Source organism: Delphinus delphis, chromosome 1 (assembly GCF_949987515.2).
Source record: "Delphinus delphis chromosome 1, mDelDel1.2, whole genome shotgun sequence".
Taxonomy (NCBI): Eukaryota; Metazoa; Chordata; class Mammalia; order Artiodactyla; family Delphinidae; genus Delphinus; species Delphinus delphis.
The window spans coordinates 851,251-872,243 of NC_082683.1; the positions used below are offsets into that span (position 1 = coordinate 851,251).

Genomic DNA, 20,993 nt, shown 5'->3' on the forward strand with positions numbered 1-20,993 from the left:
AACTTGTCAAAGATCGGGTCATAAGGGAAGATAGATGTGTGGAAGGAAAATGGAGGGAAGCCAAAGCATCTTGACAAAGAAGAACAAAGCTGGGGGAATCATCCTCCCTGAACTCCAGACTATACTGCAAAGCTACAAGCATCAAAACTGCATGGTACTGGCACAAAAACAGACACATAGATCAATGAAACAGGAAAGAGAGCCCAGAGATAAACCCATGCACTTATGGTTACCTAATCTATGACAAAGGATGAAAGAACATACAATGGAGAAAAGACAATCTCTTCAACAAGTGGTGCTGGGAAAACTGGACAGTTACATGTAAAAGAATGAAATTAGAACATTCTCTAACACCATACACAAAAATACACTCAAAATGTATTGAAGACCTAAATGTAAGACCGGAAGCTATAAAGCTCTTAGAAGAAAGTGTAGGCAGGACACTCTGTGACATAAATTGTAGCAGTATTTTTTTGGATCTGTCTCCCAAGGCAAAGGAAACAAAAGCAAAAATAAACAAATGGGACCTAATTAAACATAAAAGCTTTTGTGCAGCGAAAGAAACCACTGACAAAATTGAAAAGACAACCTACTGAATGGGAGAAAATATTTGCAAATGATATGAATGATAAGGGATTAATATCCAAAATATATATAACAGCTCATACAACCCAATATCAAAAAACAAACGACCTAATTAAAAAATGAGCAGAAGGGAATTCCCTGGTGCTCCAGTGGTTAGGAATCCACGCTTCCACTGCAGGGAGCCCGGGTTTGATCCCTGGTCAGGGAACTAAGATCCCGCATGCTGTGTGGCATGGCCAAAAAAATAAAAAATAAACAAGTTTAAAAAAATGAGTAGAAGACCTGAATAGACATGTTTCCAAAGAGGACATGCACATGGTCAACAGGCACATAAAAAGATCCTCAGCATTGACAACCATCAGGGAAATCCAAATCAAAGCCACAGTGAGATATCACCTCACACCTGTCAGAATGGCTTTCATCAAAAAGTCTACAAATAACAAGCATTGGAGAGGATGTGGAGAAAAGGGAGCCCTCAGGCACTGCTGGTGGGAATATAAACTGGTGCAACCACTGTGTAAAACAGCATGGAAATTCCTCAAAAAGCTAAAAATATAACTACCATATGACCCAGCAATTCCACTCTTGGGTATACATCTGCAAGAAACAAAAACACTAATTTGAAAAGATACATGCACCCCAATGTTCATGGCAGCATTATTTACAATAGCTAAGATATGGAAGCAACCTAGGTGTCCATCAACAGAGGAATGGATGAAGAAGACATGGTGCATATATACAACAGAATACTACTCAGCCATGAAAAGAATGAAACCCTGACGTTTGCAGCCACATGGATGGACCTAGAGGGTATCATGCTTAGTGAAGTAAGTCAGACAGAGAAAGACAAACACTGTATGTTATCACTTATATGTGGAATCTAGAAAATAAAACAACTGAATGAATATAACAAAACAGAAACAGACACACAGATATAAAGGACAAACTAGTGGGTACCAGTGGGGAGAAGGGTCGGGGAGGGGCAAGATAGGCGTACAGGATTAAGGGACACAAACTACTATGTATAAAATAGATAAGCTACAGGGACTTCCCTGGTGGTCCAGTGGCTAAGACTCTGCCCTCCCAATGCAGGGGGCCCAGATTCGATCCCTGGTCTGAGAACTAGATCCCGCATGCCGCAACTAAAAGATCCCGCACGGCACAACTAAGACCCGGCGCAGCCAAATAAATAAATAAATAAATATTTTAAAACATAGATAAGCTGCAAGGATATACGGGACAGCACGGGGACTATAACTGAACTGCATAACGATTTTCTTTTTTTTTGGCTGCGCTGCACGGCTTGGGGGATCTTAGTTCCCCGACCAGGGATTGAACCCAGGCCCACAGCAGTGAAAGTGCTGAGCCGTACCCTGGACCACCGGGGAACTCCCTATAATGGCTTTAAATGGAATATACTCTATAGAATTTTTGAATCACTATGCTGTACACCTGTAACTAAAAAAAATACCTCCACAAACTCAGAATCCTAGTAAGAAACAAAATACAATAGAAAAATTGGCAAATGACTTGGAAAAAAAAAAACCCACGGAGGGGTATGAATCATGTGACTAATCCAGCTAGTAAATCTGTTTACAGACACTAAATACACTTTCTTCATACGCACATTTCATACTTATAAAATCAATCTTGCCCTTGGTCACAAAGAAAACTAACAAATTAAAAAAAAGACTTTGCAGATTATATTGTCTGAGCATAATTCAACTTAATAAACTTATAAATAAATAAATCTAAAAAGTAATGATGACAAATTTTAATTACTGGGAAATTAAGAAAGACATCCCTAGTGATTAAGTGCAAGGTGTGTGTGTCTGTGTGTGTGTGTGTGTGTGTGTGTGTTCACAGGTGTGCATGTGTTGGCTATGTTGTTAGCCATGTGTGTCACTGACTAGCCATGCAAGCGTGGGCAGTGCGGGCAGCAGCCTCACGTGGTCGTGGTGGAGGGACGCAGAGGGCGGGGACCCCGTGCCCAGGGAGCAGCAGGATACTCACAGTTGGGCACTGCTGATTCTTAAACACGACCTTGAACCTGGTGGAGACCGTTCCTGGGACAATCGGGGTGAAGATGACGGGCACTTTGATGGTGCTGAAGGGGCCAATCTCCCCCTCTGTTATCTGCACGGCAAGAGAGGTAGGCAGGGCCGCTCAGCCTTCACGTTCCCGTCATGGTGTCTCCCGTGGCCTCACCACAGCCGGGTCACTGCGGGGGCGAGTGGTGGCAGCCCCCACGTGTGCACTCGCTCTCCTGATGACACGGTCCTTGCACACACATGCACAGCCCCCACGCTCTGGCTGGGAAGGCCCTGCATTGGTGTCTCCTCTGAGCTGGACTAGGGGTACCCAGGGCCCTGCCTCTGCGGCTCTGGACCCGCCCGGCCCCAGTCTGAGACGGGGCAGCCGGACACCGGCTGAGACAGCTAACTGCCCAGAGGAGGCGAGTCCAGCGGCCAGACTAGTCTAGTCCGGCTCTGGTCAGATGGACAGACCACCCTGGGGGCCGGAAGAAGGTGGGCCTGACCTCTCCCAGTGAGAACTCCGTCTGCTCCTCGTTGGGAGGTACAGTCACGATGGTGGTCGAGGTCACTCCCTCTGATTCTGGAAGAGAAAGGTCCAGGTGTGAGGCTGGCCAGGCATGGCTGGGCAGTTCCGCCACCCCCGGGGCGTGGCCACCCCCAACCTGGCCTCCCAGGGCCGTGAGGCCCGAGGGGGAGCTGGGGCGCTAGGGCACCATCCGGCCCCCTCCCTCGCCCAGACCAGGTGCTGTTCTGGGGCTCGTGGGGGCCACCCCAGCCCTCCTGCGCAGACAGCTCCTCCTGACAATACCATCTCCAGCAACCCCACCCTTTCCCAGGGCTAGGGGCCACAGGAGGCTATCATTGTGGCCCCAGGTTTGCATGGATGTGCCCCCGCAGACCCCCTCCCCCCGTGGCCATCTCCTGGTCAGGGACCTCGGGAACTCGGGGACCCCCAGCTCAAGCCCCAGGCCACTTGGACAGTGGGCACTGCGACCTCTGGAGCAGGAGGCTGGGGTGGCAGAGGGTCCCTAGTTGCCCGAAGCCCCAGCGCAGGGAAGGGGGTGGGGGAAGGATGCTGGCCCCAGGGCGGCCCGGTGGGTGCAGTGGCCTGAGAGCAGCGCACTGGAGAGGGGACGGCCGAGAAGTGGACCATCTGGGGCTTCACTTCAAAGCAGGAGGAGTGGAAAGTGGGCTCAAGGGGGTTTGTATGAAGAGGAGGAAACAGCAGGGTGCTGTGTCAGGGCTGGGCCAGGGTGGGGCGTGGGGAGGGGGTCAGCCATTTCCCAGGGACCCACCGGAGCCCGAGGGGCTGCTGGGCCCTGGAAATGTAACACAGTGTCCACTTTCAGGTGATGATAACATGTTCGCAGCCTCATTTTCACACTCATTTAGCCTTGTCTGTGTGCACGTTGCCTGCATGTTTTGAACATCTCTTCCCCACTGGTGGGCCATGGATCCCGGCCCGCCCCTCGGGATTTGGGGGGGCACCCCAAGAATGGCAGGCCATCCATCAGGAAGGGTAGACCCTGTTTCCTCTCATCTGAGAAGGTCTTCCTGTTGACTTTGCAAGTGAACAGACCCAGTTTGATAGGAGAGGTGAAGGTCAGCGTCCTTTCTGAGTCCTTCCCCAGCTGGGCTGCCAGCCTGGCCCTGTGGAGACCCCAGGTGCACTGCTGTGGCCTGCCCCAGGCTACCACAGGGCGGTATGCACCATTTCTGGGGCCTGGGGTCGTAAAGGCAGAGGCCCCCAGTTCTGGCTCCTCCAGTGTGGCAGACTTCTCATGCAGCCAGCAGCTGTGGCTGTCACCAGGTTGGGTGGGGGCGAGTGGGTCAGCTGGCTCCCACCACCCCACTGTTTACGTCCTTGTCTGCTTCAGGAGTTACCTCGGTGAGAGCCCAGACATGGGCCCACGGGGTCCTTCCCTACGCCCTGCGTCCAGGCCAGACCCTGGGGTCAGCTGCTTCATCTTGCATGGATGCTGGCTGGGGTCCCTTGGTGACCCAGGGTGGAATCGTGTTGGTCAGTTTGCTGGGAATATGGTGCGCTTCCACTAATTCTAGAATCAGGCTTGTTAACGATTAGGAAGACTTTCATTAATCATGTGTGCAGTGTATCTGCTCCACACGTCCATTCTGTTCTGTCAGTCACAGAGTGGATATTTACTCACTTCCTGGAGTTAGAGGCATTTCGACATTTTAGAACATTCTCAGCAAGTAGCTCTTTAAATACTGTCTTTTCCAGATTCCAACGGACAAGTCGCTCCTTACTCATCCTCAACAGTACACGTGTTGTACTGCTTCTTTCATGTTTCCATCTCTATCTTCTAGTTCCCTAATTGTCTCTTCAGCAGTGTCTAATCCACAGTTTAACCCAGTGATTGGGGTTTTGTTTGTTTTCAGTGATCATATTCTTACTGCTAGAAGTTTTATTTGGTTCATTTTCTTTATTTTTTTTAAAAAATAAACTTATTTATTTTGGGTTGTGTTGGGTCTTCGCTGCTGCGCGGGGGCTTTCTTTAGTTGTGGCAAGCAGGGCTACTCTTTGCTGCGGTGCGCGGGCATCTCATTGCGGTGGCTTCTCTTGTTGCAGAGCACAGGCTCTAGAGCACAGGCTCACTAGTTGTGGCGCACGGGCTTAGTTGCTCCGCGGCATGTGGGATCCTCCCGGACCAGGTCTCGAACCCATGTCCCCTGCATTGGCAGGCAGATTCTTAACCACTGCGCCACCAGGGAAGTCCCTCATTTCAATTCTATTTGATCTTATTCCTTTGTGATATTTTTCAAAGTATTAAGTGTGCTTGTTTTATTTTCAGTGTCTGATCATATATCTGAAGCATGCAAGATCGTAATGCTCTCTGTCGTTTGTGTTGAGGGATTTCTCTCCCATTTCTTTTTTTTAGTGTAAACTTCTGAAAGCTTTGACAAATGCATACAGGGTGTATCCCCCACCACAATCAAGATACAGAACGTTTCCATCACCTCCCAGCCCAGCTCTCCCTGTGCCCCTTAGTAGTCAATCCCTCCCTGGCTCCTGGCAACCACTGGTCCGTGTTCTGTCCCTACAGTTTTGCCTTTTCCAGAATGACACATAAATGGAATCACATGGTTTGCAGTTTTCTGCGTCTGACGTTTTTCATTAGTGTGATGTCGTGAGGTGCATCCGTGTTGCGTGTGGGTCCCCAGTTCATTCCTTTTCATTGCTGAGTAGCGCTGCAGAGCAGAGGGGTGCCAGGTTGTTTATCCACTCACCAGTCAGCAGACGTCGGCAATCCCAAAGAATTCACATGCAGGTTTCTGTTCGAATTTAGTTTTCATTTCTTTGGGTAAGTACCTAGGAGTGGGGTTTCTGGGTTGTACGGGGTTTGTTCGACTTTATAAGAAATTGCTGAACTGCTCTCCACAGTGGCTACACCGCTGCGCACTCCCAGCAGCAACGGACGAGAGTCACGGCAGCCCCTCACCAGCACTTGCTTCTGTCAGGGGCTGGGGTTTAATCTCGCCCTTCTAACAGGCGTGTAGTGACGGCCCATCGTGGTTCTAATTTGTTTTTCCGTCTGTCTACTGTTGTCGCGTCTTTTCATGTGCTTACTTGCCATCTACACATCTTCTTTGGTCAAGTGTCTGTTCAAGTCATTTGCCCATTTGAAAACTGGGTTATTTGTTTTCTAATTGAGGTTTCAAAGTTCTTTATACATTTTGGATCTGTTCTTTTTTTTTTTTTTTTTACATCTTTATTGGAGTATACTTGCTTTACGATGTGTGTTAGTTTCTGCTTTATAGCAAAGTGAATCAGTTATACATATACATATGTTCCCATATCCCCTCCCTCTTGCATCTCCCTCCCTCCCACCCTCCTTATCCCACCCCTCCAGGCGGTCACAAAGCACCGAGCTGATCTCCCTGTGCCATGCGACTGCTTCCCACTAGCTATCTACCTTACGTTTGGTAGTGTGTATATGTCCATGCCTCTCTCTCGCTTTGTCACAGCTTACCCTTCCCCCTCCCCATATCCTCAAGTCCATTCTCTAGTAGGTCTGTGTCTTTATTCCTGTCTTACCCTTAGGTTCTTCATGACATTTTTTTTTCTTAAATTCCGTATATGTGTGTCAGCATACAGTATTTGTCTTTCTCTTTCTGACTTACTTGGATCTGTTCTTTATCAGGTCAGTGATTTGCTAATATTTTCTGACAGTCAGCGGCTTATCTTTTTCTTTTTTTGCGGTACGCGGGCCTCTCACTGCTGTGGCCTCTCCCGTTGCAGAGCACAGGCTCCGGAAGCGCAGGCCCAGAGGCCATGGCTCACAGTCCCAGCCGCTCCGTGGCATGTGGGATCTTCCCAGACCGGGGCACGAACCCGTGTCCCCTGCATCAGCAGGCAGACTCTCAACCACTGCGCCACCAGGGAAGCCCTCAGTGGCTTGTCTTTCATTCTCTTAACAGTCTGTTTAGAAGAGCAGATAGTTTTAGCTTTGATGAAGTCCAGAGGTTTTTTTTTTTTTTTTTGGATGTACAGTTTATAGTTTAAACCGTACAGTTTAAAGAATGGCTCATGCTTTTGATGTCATACCTAAGAAATCTTTGCCCAAACCAAGGTTACACAGATTTTCTCCTGTGTTTCTTTTAGAAGTTTTATAATTTTAGGTTTTACATTTAGATCTATGATTTTGAGCAGTTTTTGTTTACAGCGAGAGGAATGGATGGAGGTTAATTTGGGAGCATATGTTTATCTAATTGTTAAGGTCTCATTTGAGGACAAGACTTTCTTTCTCCAAGGAATTACCTTTGCATATTTGTGTGGGTCTATTTTTGGACCCTTTATCCTGTCCCACTGAAACCCTGTGTCTCTCCCTCTGCCAATATCACGCTATGTGTTACTCCAGCTTTAGAGGAAGTCTTGAAATCAGGTAGTCTGAGTCTTCTAGCTTTGTTCTTTTTCAAAATTGTTTGTTATTTTAGGTCCTTTAGATTTCTATATAAATTTTATTTGTTTAAAAATTTTTATTTATTATTTATTTTGGCTGCACTGGGTCTTAGTTGCAGCACACAGGATCTTTAGTTGCGGCATGCATGCGGGATCTAGTTCCCCGACCAGGGATCGAACCCAGGCCCCCTGCATTGGGAGCTTGGAGTCTTACCCACTGGACCACCAGGGAAGTCCCTCCATATAAATTTTAGAATCAGCTTGTCAATTCCCATAAAAAGCCCTGCTAGATTTTGATTAGAATTGCATTCATCTATAGCCAGTTTTGGGAGAACCGACCTCTTAACAATATTGAGTCTTTCCATCCACAAGCTCCATGGATCTCCCAATTTATTGAGGCCTTTGATTTCTTTCATCAGAGTTTTGTAGTTTTCAGCATACAGACCCTGAACATTTTTTCTTAGCTTTATAACTTACTAGTTCATGTTTTCGGTGCTATTATAAATGATACTTATAAAAATTTAATTTCCAGTTGTTAATTTCTATCTAGAAATGTGCTTGATTTTTGTATATTGTATCCTGTGACCTTGCTAAACGCACTAGTTCTGTAACTTTTGGGGGATTCTTTGAGATATTCTAGATAGACAGTCATGTTGTCTGTGAATAAAGCTGATTTTATTTTTTTCTTTTCAAATTTTATTTCTTTTATTTCCTTTTCTTGCCTTATTGCACTGAATAGCTATGAGTGAATGAGCATCTTTGCTGTACTCCCAACCTTCAGGAGAAGCATTCAATCTTTCATCAAGTATGATGGTAACTGTTAGGTTTTTTTTTTTTTTTTTTTTTTGTGGTACGCGGGCCTCTCACTGTTGTGGCCTCTCCCATCGCGGAGCACAGGCTCCGGACGCGTAGGCTATGCGGCCATGGCTCACGGGCCCAGCCGCTCCGCGGCATGTGGGATCTTCCCGGACCGGGGCATGAACCCGTGTCCCCTGCATCGGCAGGCGGACTCTCAACCACTGTGCCACCAGGGAAGCCCAGGTTTAGTTTTTGTTTCTTGTTTTTCAAAGATGCCCATCATCAGGTTGAGGAAATTTTCTTCTACTCCTAGTTCACTGAGATCTTCCATCACAAATGGATGTGGAATTTTGTCAAAAGCTTTTTCTCCATCTGTTAAGACGATCATAATGTTTTTTCTTCTTTCTTCTGTTGATATGGTGAATAATATTGGATGATTTTTCTTTTTTTTTTTGCGGAGCACAGGCTCCAGACGCGCAGGCTCAGCGGCCATGGCTCACGGGCCCAGCCGCTCCGCGGCATGTGGGATCTTCCCGGACCGGGGCATGAACCCGTGTCCCCTGTATCGGCAGGCGGCCTCGCAACCACTGCGCCACCAGGGAAGCCCAATATTGGATGGTTTTTGAATGCTGAACCAGCCTTGTGTTCGGAGGACAGACCCCGCTTGCTTATGATGTATTATCCTTTCTCACATCCTGCTGGATCCATCTGCTAGTATCGTAATGAAGAGGCAGAGGAGGTTTTGACTGTGAGCACGTGCTTCCTGGCACTTTACCTGTGGAGCTCCTTGAGTTCTGAGCTGAAGCTGCACTTCTCCAGAGAGGGTTGGCCTTTGTGTGGCTGGGCCCCGAAGCTCTTCCAACCTGGGACCACTTTCCCCTAAAGTCTCGGCTGGAGACAGCACGGGGTCACAGGTCCAGGCTGCAGACCCACACGGAACTGGCTGATGGTTTTCTTCTCTTTTTTTAAAAAAATAAATTGATTTATTTATTTATTTTTGGCTGCACTGGGTCTTTGTTGCTGCGCGCGGGCTTTCTCTAGTTGCATCGAGTGGGGGCTACTCTTTGTTGCAGTGCGCGGGCTTCTCATTGCGGTGGCTTCTCTTGTTGCCGAGAACGGGATCTAGGCACGTGGGCTTCAGTAGTTGTGGCATGCAGGCTCAGTAGTTGTGGCTCGCTGGCTCTAGAGCGCAGGCTCAGTACTTGTGGCCCACAGGCTTAGTTGCTCTGTGGCATGTGGGATCTTCCCGGACCAGGGCTCGTACCCGTGTCCCCTGCACTGGCAGGCGGATTCTTAGCCGCTGCGCCACCAGGGACGTCCTGGCTGATGGTTTTCAACCAACAAGGTGACCCCCTCGCCACCTTTAAAGGGCAAGGGGCCCACGCTGCTGCTTCCTTGCTGCTCTGCTCTGGGGCAGCTCATACTCGTGATGTACTTGTCCGCCACGTGTGCAGCCCTCTGAGGCAGACCCTTTGCCCTGAGCACTCCTGCCACGCCCCATGCTGCAGCCGTGGGGAAGGTTCTGGGCCAGCAGGTCTCAGGGGCCCACGCTGGGAGCTGCACAGCTGATGTGAGGACCCCCACGAACCTCCCGTGGGGGGTGGCCCAAACTCCACTCGGAAGGTGGCCCCTCCTGACGTGTGGTGCTGGGGGTCAAGGCCAGCTGACCCCCTGAGCCAGCACAGGAGGCAGAGGAGGTGAGGAGGGAGCCCTACCCACTCACCCTCTGTCCCCCTGGGAACAGAACCATCTGTGTGCACCCCAGCGTCTCTCCTCTCTCCACGTTTTGTAATCTCTGTTCTGATCCGCTGATCCATGTGTCCTTATCTGGACCACACTGTCCTGATTACTGTAGATTTAAAGTACGTCTTGAAGCCACGTGTGAGTTTACAAAAACGGTCTTTTGAAAGATGCTTTCCTGGAGTATTAGAAAAATACCGAGGCAGGGGTCCCATGCACCCCTGCATCCCACGTTCACACCAACGTTTATCAACAGCCCCCCAGGGGCTTCCCTGGTGGCGCAGTGGTTAAGAATCCGCCTGCCAATGCAGGGGGACACGGGTTCAAGCCCTGGTCTGGGAAGATCCCACATGCCGCGGAGCAACTAAGCCTGCAAGCCACGACTGCTGAGCCCGAGTGCCACAACTACTGGAGCCTGCATGCCTAGAGCCCATGCTCTGCAACAAGAGAAGCCACTGCAATGAGAAGCCCGCACACTGCAACAAAGAGTAGCCCCCGCTCGACGCAACTAGAGAAAGCCCGCACGCAGCAACGAAGACCCAACGCAGCCGAAAATAAATTAAAAATAAAATAAACAAATTTATACATAAAGAAAACATATGGAAATGCAAGTACCTAAAATATCCAAAGCAAATACCTTGCCAAAAAAAAGAGCAAAGTTGGGTGACTTAACACTACGTGGCTTCAAGGCTAACCCTAGAGCTACAGTAATCCAGGTGGACAGTGCTGGTCAGGAGCGGTAAATGGGTCAACCGATCGCATACAGAGTCCAGAAGTACACCCACACTTTCAATCCATTTGCAACAAAGATAACAAATCAATCCACCAGGGAAAGGAAAGTATTTTCAACCTGTTTTGCAGGAACAATGGGACATACACGTGGGAAAAAGAAGAGCCTTGGCATCTACCTCACATCACACACAGAAATTAGCTGGACCACAGACCCAAACGTAAGAGCCATGTCTTATGTCCTTGGGATAGGGGAAAAGTTGCTATAAAGGCATAAAGCGCACACCTCAAAAGAAATGATGGGTAGATTTGCAAACATTAAAATTAAGAACTTCGGGACTTCCGGGACTTCCCCGGTGGTCCAGCGGTTAAGACTCTTTGCTCCCAATGCACGGGGCCTGGGTTCAATCCCTGGTCAGGGAACTAGATCCCGCACGCATGCCACAACTAAGAGTTAGCATGACGCAACTAAAGATCCCTCATGCCGCAACGAAGATCCTGCGTGCCGCACCTAAGACCCGGCGCAGCCAAATAAATAAATAAGTAGAACTTTGGGACTTCCCTGGCAGTCCAGCGGTTAACGCTCTGCACTTCCAATGCGAGGGGTGCGGGTTTGATCCCTGGTTGGGGAACTAAGATCCCACATGCCACGTGGCACGGCCAAAAAAATAAATAAATGAAAAATAAAATAAAATTAAGAACTCTGACTTAAGAAAAGAGATCATAAAGGGAGTAAAAGGACGAGCCACGACTTCGACTTGGAGGCAATCTTTGCAACCTCCTAACTGACAAAGGCTAAGTATACAGGATCTGGAAAGAACTCCTATGAATAAATAAGAAAGGACAAACAACCCCGTAGAAAAGTGGGTGAAAAGCTTGAACAGGCATTTCATACAAAAGAAAATACAAATGGTAAACAGGCACCTGGAAAGACAGGCAACCTCACCGGCGGCGTGAGCAGTGCAGACGGGAGCCTCCCTTCCCAGGCCTCCAGACCGACCCCGCGGAGCTGCCCAGTGGGACCCAGCCATGGGCCGCGGGTGGCTGTGAGCTCTTGAAATGTGGCTCCTGGGAAGGAGGAACGAAATTCTCCTATTACTTAATTTTGGTTAATTTAAATCTGAATAGCCAGATGTGACTAGCGGCAGCTGCACTGGGTAGTGCAGTCCCAGCTGCAGCCACGCGGGACAAGAACAGACGCAGTAATAAGAGTGAGGCCGCGCGTCCCCCGCGATGCGGCAAAGACACGCCCCAGGGAGACTCACACACTTGGAGACGCCGCCTGAGCCCCTGCGCGCACGGCCCGCGCCGTGAAGTCCCCCTGATGTGAGCCGGTGGGGGTGGCCTGTGACCGAGGCATGTTCGTGAGAGGAGCCGCTACGCAGAGGACCCCCGCCCAGTCCACGTGGACGCCCCACAGAGCTCAACGCTACACAGCCAGACAACTCAGGATGTGCTCCCGCGGCTCCGACGCTGGGGAAATGCAGCCCTTTCTGACCGTGAGCGGGGAGGGAAAAGGCAAAGGGAGGCAAGGGAACGCTGAAGACAACGCCAGAGGGACGCCCCTGGGGAGGCGGTGTGTCCGGTGAGCGCGGCCGCCTGGGCCCTCGTCCTCCTCAAGCTCCACCTGGGCTCGGGCTGCCGACTTCCTGGCTCTTCTTTAAACTGTCCTCACATGTTACATGCACTTGACTTCCAGACGGAGCCAGCCTGGGGCCTTCAGCGACCCCATCAGCAGAGCCCCCGGCCCCTTCCCCATCCCCTCCCTGCCTCCACCAGGCAGGGCTCCTCAGATGTCCCAACAAGGGCCACCAAGGGCAGGGAGGAGGGCAGTTCCCCTTGTGGCCAGCCTGGTGGTCCAAAGCTGTGCATTTCCTTTAAGCCTTCTGTTAGCTTAAATATGGATGCAAATTTTAATCCACTCCATAACCAGTATGTAGTTGAATACATAAATGCATATGAATATCTTCTTACTCACTTAAAACCGGAGCCTGGAAAAACTCTGCACCGCCCAGCCCCCGGTACCACACTGGCACAACCGGCCTTCGCCGGACGCAACCGTGCTTGGAGTGGCTCCCGGAATCTGTCCCTCTGGGGCCCTCCGACCCGGCCTGCCAGCCCCTCTGCCTGTCAAACGGCTGGGGCTCGGGGCCCTGCGGCCAAGGTGGCCCAGGGCTGCGTGCTGAGCGCAGGTCGCGGGCCCGGCTCACCTACGGGGCGCCCCTCCTCCTTCTCCTTTATGTCCAGTTTTCCAGACTCCTTCTGGCTCGGCACATCTGCGGGCACGGACTCATTGCCCGCCGTCAGCTGCTTGGAAAAACTGGTGGCGACGTTACTGTCAAAACCCTTGTCTTCATATGTGAAGTTACTGCTCTGAAAAAGAGAACGTGACACCTTTACTGGCAGTTTCCACTTGCCTTTCCCATCAACCGTCCGCACCCGCCATCTGGGGAGGGCCACGTTGAGAGCCTGGCCGTATCCGGGCTGGGGGCCGCGGGCTCCCACAGCACCCCTCAACCGCTCTCTGGCGACCCGTGCCGGGCTCGTCCGGGGCTCAGGGCCCCTCTCGCCCAGGCGGGCTCCGCCTTGGCCCTGTCCCAGAGCCTGCTGCATGCGTGCACGCAGCCGAGTTCCTCCAGGACACCTGCTCCTCCCCCACATGGGCTTGGCCCCCACAGGCTCCAGCCCCGAGCTCTCCTGGCTTCAGCTCAGATCCCAGCAGGCTGAGAGCGGCCCAACCCCACCTCTGCTCCTTTCCCAGAGGTCACTGGCCCCCAGTCCTTTCCCCTGGGCTCACAACAGACCAACGGAGTGCCTGCCGCGTGCAACTCAGGGGCCACGGGGGGACACACAGGGCACTGCCTGGGTGGAGCTGCCGTCCAGCCGGACAGACACCCACCAGGAGAGGGCTGGTGCCCGCGGGGAGCCCTGAGGGCCCAGGCAGTTGTCCTCACCCCCAAATAATCCCCCCCAGTGTCCATTGGCTGTGCTGGAAGTTGTCTCCACTGATGGGGTCCCACCTGTTTCCGCTTCCTCAGCAGCACACGTGCACAGCCTTCCCGTGAGAGGACCAGGGCCCCCCTCGCACCTTTGGGAGAGGTGCAGGTGCGGGGCAGGGTTTGCTGTGCTTTTCAGCCTGGGGTGTCTGGGCTGGACCGCCCGTCCCCACAGGCTGGGACTTTAGGGCCTGGAGCGCCTGGCCACCACCTTGCCAACACGTATGACGGGACAGCATCCTGCTGCCCTAGGTGCACTCCTTACGGAGACAGATCTCTTCTACCTAGACTGACCGGAGGCCGTCCTGCTTCTGGGCCTTCTCCCGCCCACATCGGCGTGGCCCCCTTTACACTCGTGGGACTGTGTCTCGGGGCGGGAGATGCCACATGCTGCCCTTGGCCGGGCAGTCACGGCACTGACCAGGAGCAGCAGCACACTCACCGTGCTGAAGACCGACGGGGACGTGTCCATCTCACAGCACTCTGATGCCAGGAGAAACCTGAACCCGGTGCCCAAGCCCCCGAGGTTGGTCAGCGTGACGGTCCGGGATGCAGTCTCACCCACCACGCAGCTGCCGAAGTCGATGAGCTCCTTGTCGAGGGACAGCTGCCCAAGGACCCCGAGTGAGCCAGGGTGACCACGCCAGGCTCACAGCAAGCTCTCCTCTCCCACCTGTCACCCTGCACCCCTGAGGGGACACAGGAGCGCCGGCTGCCTCTGGCTCATGGGGGGAGGCAGGGCCTCTGCACAGCCCAGGACACAGTCCACATCCCAGAAATCATAGACTGTGTACTGATCATAGCAGTTTGGGAGCGCCTGGGTGCAAGTTTTGAAAAGTCAGAGACTTCCCTGGCGGCGCAGGGGTTAACAATCTGTCTGCCAGTGCAGGAGACACGGGTTCGAGCCCTGGTCCAGGAAGATCCCACATGCTGAGGAGCAACTAAGCCTGCGTGGCACAACTACTGAGCCTGCGCTCTAGAGCCCACACGCCACAACTACTGAAGCCCGTGCTCCACAGCAAGAGAAGCCACCGCAATGAGAAGCCCGCGCACCGCAACGAAGAGTAGCCCCCGCTCAGCGCAACTAGAGAAAGCCTGTGCAGAGCAACGAAGACCCAACGTGGCCAAAAATAAATTAAATAAATAAATTTATTAAAGAAAAAACTGACATTACATTACATTACATTACACAGCTTACGTTAAAAAACAAGACAGGGAGTTCCCTGGCGGTCCAGCGGTTGGGACTCTGAACTTTCACTGTGGAGGGCCAGGGTTTGACTGCTGGTCGGGGAACTAGGATCCCGCGAGCCGCATGGTGCAGCCAAAAAACCAAAACCAAAACCAAAACCAAACATAAAACAAGACAGATCTCAAGTCAACAACTTATGTTCGCTACTGAAGAAATCAGGAAAAGAACAAACTAAATCCAAAACTAGCAGACAGAAGAAAATAATAAAGATCAGAGCAGAGACAAACAAAAGAGAGAATAGAAAAATAAAGAAAATCAATGAAATCAAAAGTTGGTTCTTCAAAAGATCAACAAAATTGACAAACTTCTGCTACATGGACTAAGAAAAGAAAGACTCAAATTACTAAAATCAGAAATGAAAGTGGGGACATTAATACTGATTCTACAGAAGTAAAAAGCATTGTAAGTGAGTACTATAAACACTCATACCAACAACCTGCAACAAACCCAGATGAAATGTACAAATTCCTAGAAAACAAAAACCTACCAACACTGAACCAGAAAGAAATCAGACAATTTGAAGAGACCTGTGACTAGTAAGAACATTGAATGTATCATAAAAAATCTCCTGACAAAGAAGAGCCCTGAACCTGATGGCGTCACTGATGAATTCTACCAAACAGTTAAAGAATACCAACCCTTCTCAAACTTTCCAAAAAACTGAAGAGGTAGAAACACTTCATAACTCATCTAGGAGGCTGGCATAACCCTGATACCAAAGCCAGATACCACAACAAAAGAAAAGTACAGACCAAAATGCCTTATGAATATTGATGCAAAAACCCTAAACAAAATATTAGCAAACAGAATATACACAATGACCAAGTGGAATTTATTCCTGGAATGTAAGGATGGTTGAATGTAAAAATATCAATCAATGAAGTATGTGACATCAGCAAAATGAAGGGGAAAAACCCACATGATTATCTCAATTGATGAAGAAAAAGCATCTGACAAAATTCAACACGCTTTTATAATAAAAGCACTCAACAAAATAGGAATAGAAAGAAACTACCTTAATATAATAAAAACCAAATATGAAAGCAACATAACATAATATTGCAATAAAACATAACATAATATTCAATGGTGAAAGACTGAAAGCTTTTACTTTAAGATGAGGAATGAGGGAAGGATGCCTGCTTTCCCCACTTCTATTCGACATAGTACTAGAAATTCTAGCCACAGCAATTAGTCAAGAAAAAAACGGTATCCAAGTTGGAAAGGAAGAAGTAAAATTATCTCTGTTTGCACATTACATGATCTTATATGCAGAAAATCCTAAAGACTCCACAAGAAAGCTGTTAGATCTAATAAACAAATTCAGCAAAGTAGCAAGATACAAAGTAAACACACAAGAATCAGTTGCATTTCTGTACATGAACAGTGAACAATCTGAAAAGGAAATTACAAAAACAAATCCATTTACAATGACATAAAAAAAGAATAAAATTTTTAGGAGTTATCTTAGCCAAGGAGGTGAAAGGCTTGTACCATAAAACTACAAAACATTGTTGAAAGAAGACATAAATAAATGGAAACACATCCCACATTCATGGACTGTAAGACTTACTATTGTTAAGAAATCAATATTACCCAAAGCAATCTACAGATTCAATGCAATCCCTATCAAAATTCAAATGACATTTTTTAAGGCAACAGGAAAATCCATTCTAATATTCATATGGAATCACAAGGGACCCAGAATAGCCCAAACAATCTTGAAAAGGAAGAACAAAACTGGAGGAGTCATTCTTCCTCATTTCAAAACTTACTGCAAAGCTACAGTGATCAAAACAGTGTGGCACTAGCATAAAGACAGACATACAGACCAATGGAGTAGAACAGAGAGCCTAGAAATAAACCCTCACATATATGGTCAAATAACTTTTGACAAGGGTGCCAAGACCATTCAATGGGGGAAAAGACAGTCTTTTCAACAAATGGCCCTGGGAAAAGTGGATGTCCACATGCAAAAGAATTACCTAATTCCATACACAAAAATTAACTTAAAATGGATCAAGGGCCTAAATATAAGACCTAAAACAATAAAACCCTTAGAAGAAAACAAAGGGTAAAATCTTCACAACACTGAATTTGGCAATAATTTCTTAGATACGACACCAAAGGTGCAGGCAATGAAAGAAAAAATGGACAAACTGGACTTCATGAAAGTTGAAAAAATTTTTATATCAAAAGACATTTTCTATAGAGTAAAATGACAGCCCAGAGAATGGGAGAAAATATTTGCAACTCATATATCTGATAAGGGGTTAATACCCAGAACGCACAGAGAACTCCTAAAACTCAACAACAACAAAACAAATGACAACCAAATTCAAAATGAGTAAAGGACTTGAATAGACATTTTTCCGAGGAAGACATACCCATGGCCAACAAGCACATGAAAAGATGCTCAACATCACTGATCATCAGGGAAATGCAAATCAAAGCTACAATGAGACACCACCTCACACCAATCAGGATGGCTCCTGTCAAAAAACCCCAGAAAACAACAAGTGCTGGTGAAGACGTGGAGAAATTGGAACTCTTGTGCACTGTTTGTGGGAAGGTAAGATGGTGCAGCTACGTAGAAAACAGTGTGGAGGTTCCTCAAATAGAACTACCATAGTTGCTGCTCCTGTCCCATTGTCACATGCCCCTCCCCCTCTCCTGAAGTGACTCCAGGGGACTTAAAGGGCCAGCACACTTTCTTTCCTCCCCTCCTTCATTTTTCTCTTTTTCCTCATTTGTGAGTCAGATATTAAAGTTTAGGACAGGGAAAACCAGGAAGTGACCAGGCACGCCTAGGGAAAGGCTCAGAAGAGACCTGGGAAGACAGTAAGGTTACATCTCAGGCTGACCCTCAGCACAGAGAGAGCTGACAGCAGTCAAAAGGCAAAGAAACAGAAACAATAACAAAACACAGCAAACCCTGGAAAAGGGGAAAACCTGATTTCCAGAGTTACCACATTATTAGATTCAAATGTCCAGTGCTCCACAATCATACAAGGAAACAGAAAGTATGATTCATTCAAAGAAAAAATAAATCAACAGAAACTGTCCCTGAAAAGGACTTGATGGCAGGTCTACTTGAGCAGGACTTTGACACAACTGTCTTAAAGATGCTCAAAGAGGGAAAGGAGGTAAAGGAAGGTGTGAAGGGAGTCAAGAAAATGATGTGTGAACAAAATGGAAATGCCAACGTTTCTAAAAAGAAACAACAACAAAAATCTGGAGCTGAAAAGTACCAGAACTGAAGTGAAAACTCAGTAGCAGGATTCAGAGGTGGATCTGATCAGGGAGAAGACAGGATCCGGGAACCTGGAGACGGGACAATGGGGTCATCGAGGCTGAGGAAGAGGAAGAAAAAAGGCTGAAGAAAAGTGAACAGAGCCTGAGGGGTCTGTGGGACACCATCAAGGGGCCACTATACGCATTGTGGGGTCCTAGGAGGAGGAGAGAAAAGGGCAGAGAGAGAATACTTCAAAAAATAATGGCCGAAAGGTTCCGGCATTCGATGAAAGGTATGATATAAACATCCAAGAAGTTCAACAAACCCCAAGTAGGATGAACTCAAAGAGACTCGTGTTGAGACACCTTCTAATCGGACTGTTAAAGGCCAGAGAAAGAGAGAAAATCTTGACAGCAGCAAGAGAGAAATGACCCGTCACACACAAGGAGCCTGAGGAACATCATGGGCAGGTTTCTCATCAGACTCTTTGGAGGCGAGGGCGCCGTGAGCCCATTTATTCAAAGTGCTCAAGGAAGAAAAATGTCAGTCGAGCATCCTACAACCTTTAAAAGTGAGGAAGAAATCAAGACAGTCCCGGATAGACAAAAGCTGCGGGAGTTCCTCACCACAGACTCGCCTGCAGGAAATGCCCCAGCGAGCCCCGCAGGTGAGAGGAAAGGGCCCCAGACAGTAACTCCAAGCTCTGCAGAGGGAAACACGTGGGCAATTATGGAAGCTGGTGTCACTGTCGCAATGGTTTGTAACTGCACTTTTAGTTCCTACATGGTTTAAAACACTAATACATTATTTTAAAAAGCAATTATTAGTCTAAAAGCTAGTGTTACCGTAACTTTGGTTTGTAACTCCACATTCTGTTTTCTATATAACTTAAGAAACTAATGCATTTAAAAATTTTAGTTCATGTTACTGGACACGCAAGTTATACAAATGTAATTCTGTGACATCAGTGACTGCGCAGAGTAGGAGCAAAGTTGTAAAGCAGCAGGGTTTTCGTAAGCTGTCGAAGTCGGCTAATACAAACCCAAGTCAGACTGTTATAACTCTAGGATGTTCAATGTAATCTCACGGGAACCGCAAAGAAAATACGTGAAAGGAGATGAGAAAGGAATTTAAACACTTCACTGCATAAAATCAACTAAACATAAAGAAGACAGTCGCGCAGGAAATGAGGGACAAAAGAGCTATGCGGCCATGAAAACAAACAGCAAAAGGACAGAAGCAAAGCCCTCCACAGCAATCAGCCTGAAAAGGGTGGACCTTGAGGGCACTGTGCTCAGTGAAACAAGCCAGTCACAAAGGGGACAATACTTGTGATTCCACTTGTAGAAGGCACTTAGCGTCATCGTGTTTGTAGAGACAGAAAGCAGAACGGAGGTCGCCAGGGGCTGGAGGGAGCGCTTAGTGGGGACAGAGCTTCGGTTTGGCAAAATGAAGAGCTCTGGTGAGGGCTGCGCAACAGCGTGAAATGCTTAGCACCCCTGCTGTGCACTAGAAATGGTTACGGCGGTATAAAAGAGAGACTTAAGAACCTAATAATCCCATGCAGTGTGTGAGCCTGACTGTACCCCAGCTTAAAAAATCACAGCTATAAAAGCTGGTTTGGGGACATCTCAGTACATTGGAATGTGCACTGGTGACAGGCGATAGCTAGGAGTGTGGTTAATTTTATTCTAGATGCTGACATTTTATAAGGGTGGGCGCTGAGTGCTGTGATATCGCTAAGTCACTTGGAAGTGGGCCAGCAAACACAGACAGGTGGACAGCTGAGGCAAGTGGGGCACATGCTGACAATGACTGGACTCTGGAAGTGGGTACATGGACATACATTGTACTCTTCTCTCTGCTCTTCATTACTTTGAAACTTTTCTTAATTAAAAGAAAAAATCCATTCTGCACAGCAAAGGAAATCACCAACAAAATGAAAAGGCAACCTATGGAATGGGAGAAATTATTTACAAATCACATACCTGATAAAGGGTTAATATCCAAAATATATGAAGAACTCACACAACTGAATAGCAAAAACAAACAAACAAAAAAACAAACAATCTGATTTACAAATGGGCAGAGGAACTGAGTAGATATTTTTCCAAAGAAGACATCCAAATGGCCAGCAGGTACATGAAAGGTGGTCAGTATCACTAGTCATCAGAGAAATGCAAAGCAAAACCACAGTGGGACATCACCTTATACTGCTGGAATAGCTATTATCAAAAAGAAAGAAATAACAAGTGTTGGAGAGGACGTGGAGAAAAGGGAACCCTCGTGCACTGTTGGTGGGAATGAAATTAGTGCAACCACTACGGAAAACAGTATGGGGGTTCCTCAAAAAATTAAAAGTAGAATTACCATATGATCCAGCAATTCCACTTCTGGGTATTTATCCAAAGGCAGGAAATTGGTATCATCAGAAGAGTTGTGTGCATGCCCATGTTCACTGAAGCACCATTTACAAAAGTCAAGACATGGAAGCAACCTAAGCGGCCATCGATGGATGGATGGATAAAGAAGATGTGGTGCATATGAAATGGAACGTTATTCAGCCATTAAAAAGGAAACCTTGCTATTTGCGACAACCTGGATGATACTGAGCTAAGTGAAATAAGTCAGGCAGAAAAGACAGATACTGTATGATCGCACTTATATGTGGAATCTAAAAAATGTGGAACTCACAGATACAAAA

General features: G+C 48.1%; 1 protein-coding gene across 1 annotated transcript in view; it reads right to left on the reverse strand.

Moving 5' to 3' along the window:
- The window catches only part of CFAP74 (cilia and flagella associated protein 74), a 58,038-nt gene that overhangs the window by 20,601 nt on the left and 16,444 nt on the right, over nt 1–20,993 (reverse strand). Inside the window, 4 exon segments of the mRNA XM_060012071.1 lie at nt 2,599–2,721; nt 3,125–3,201; nt 13,020–13,182; nt 14,248–14,412. Coding sequence (XP_059868054.1) covers nt 2,599–2,721; nt 3,125–3,201; nt 13,020–13,182; nt 14,248–14,412 — 528 coding nt within the window.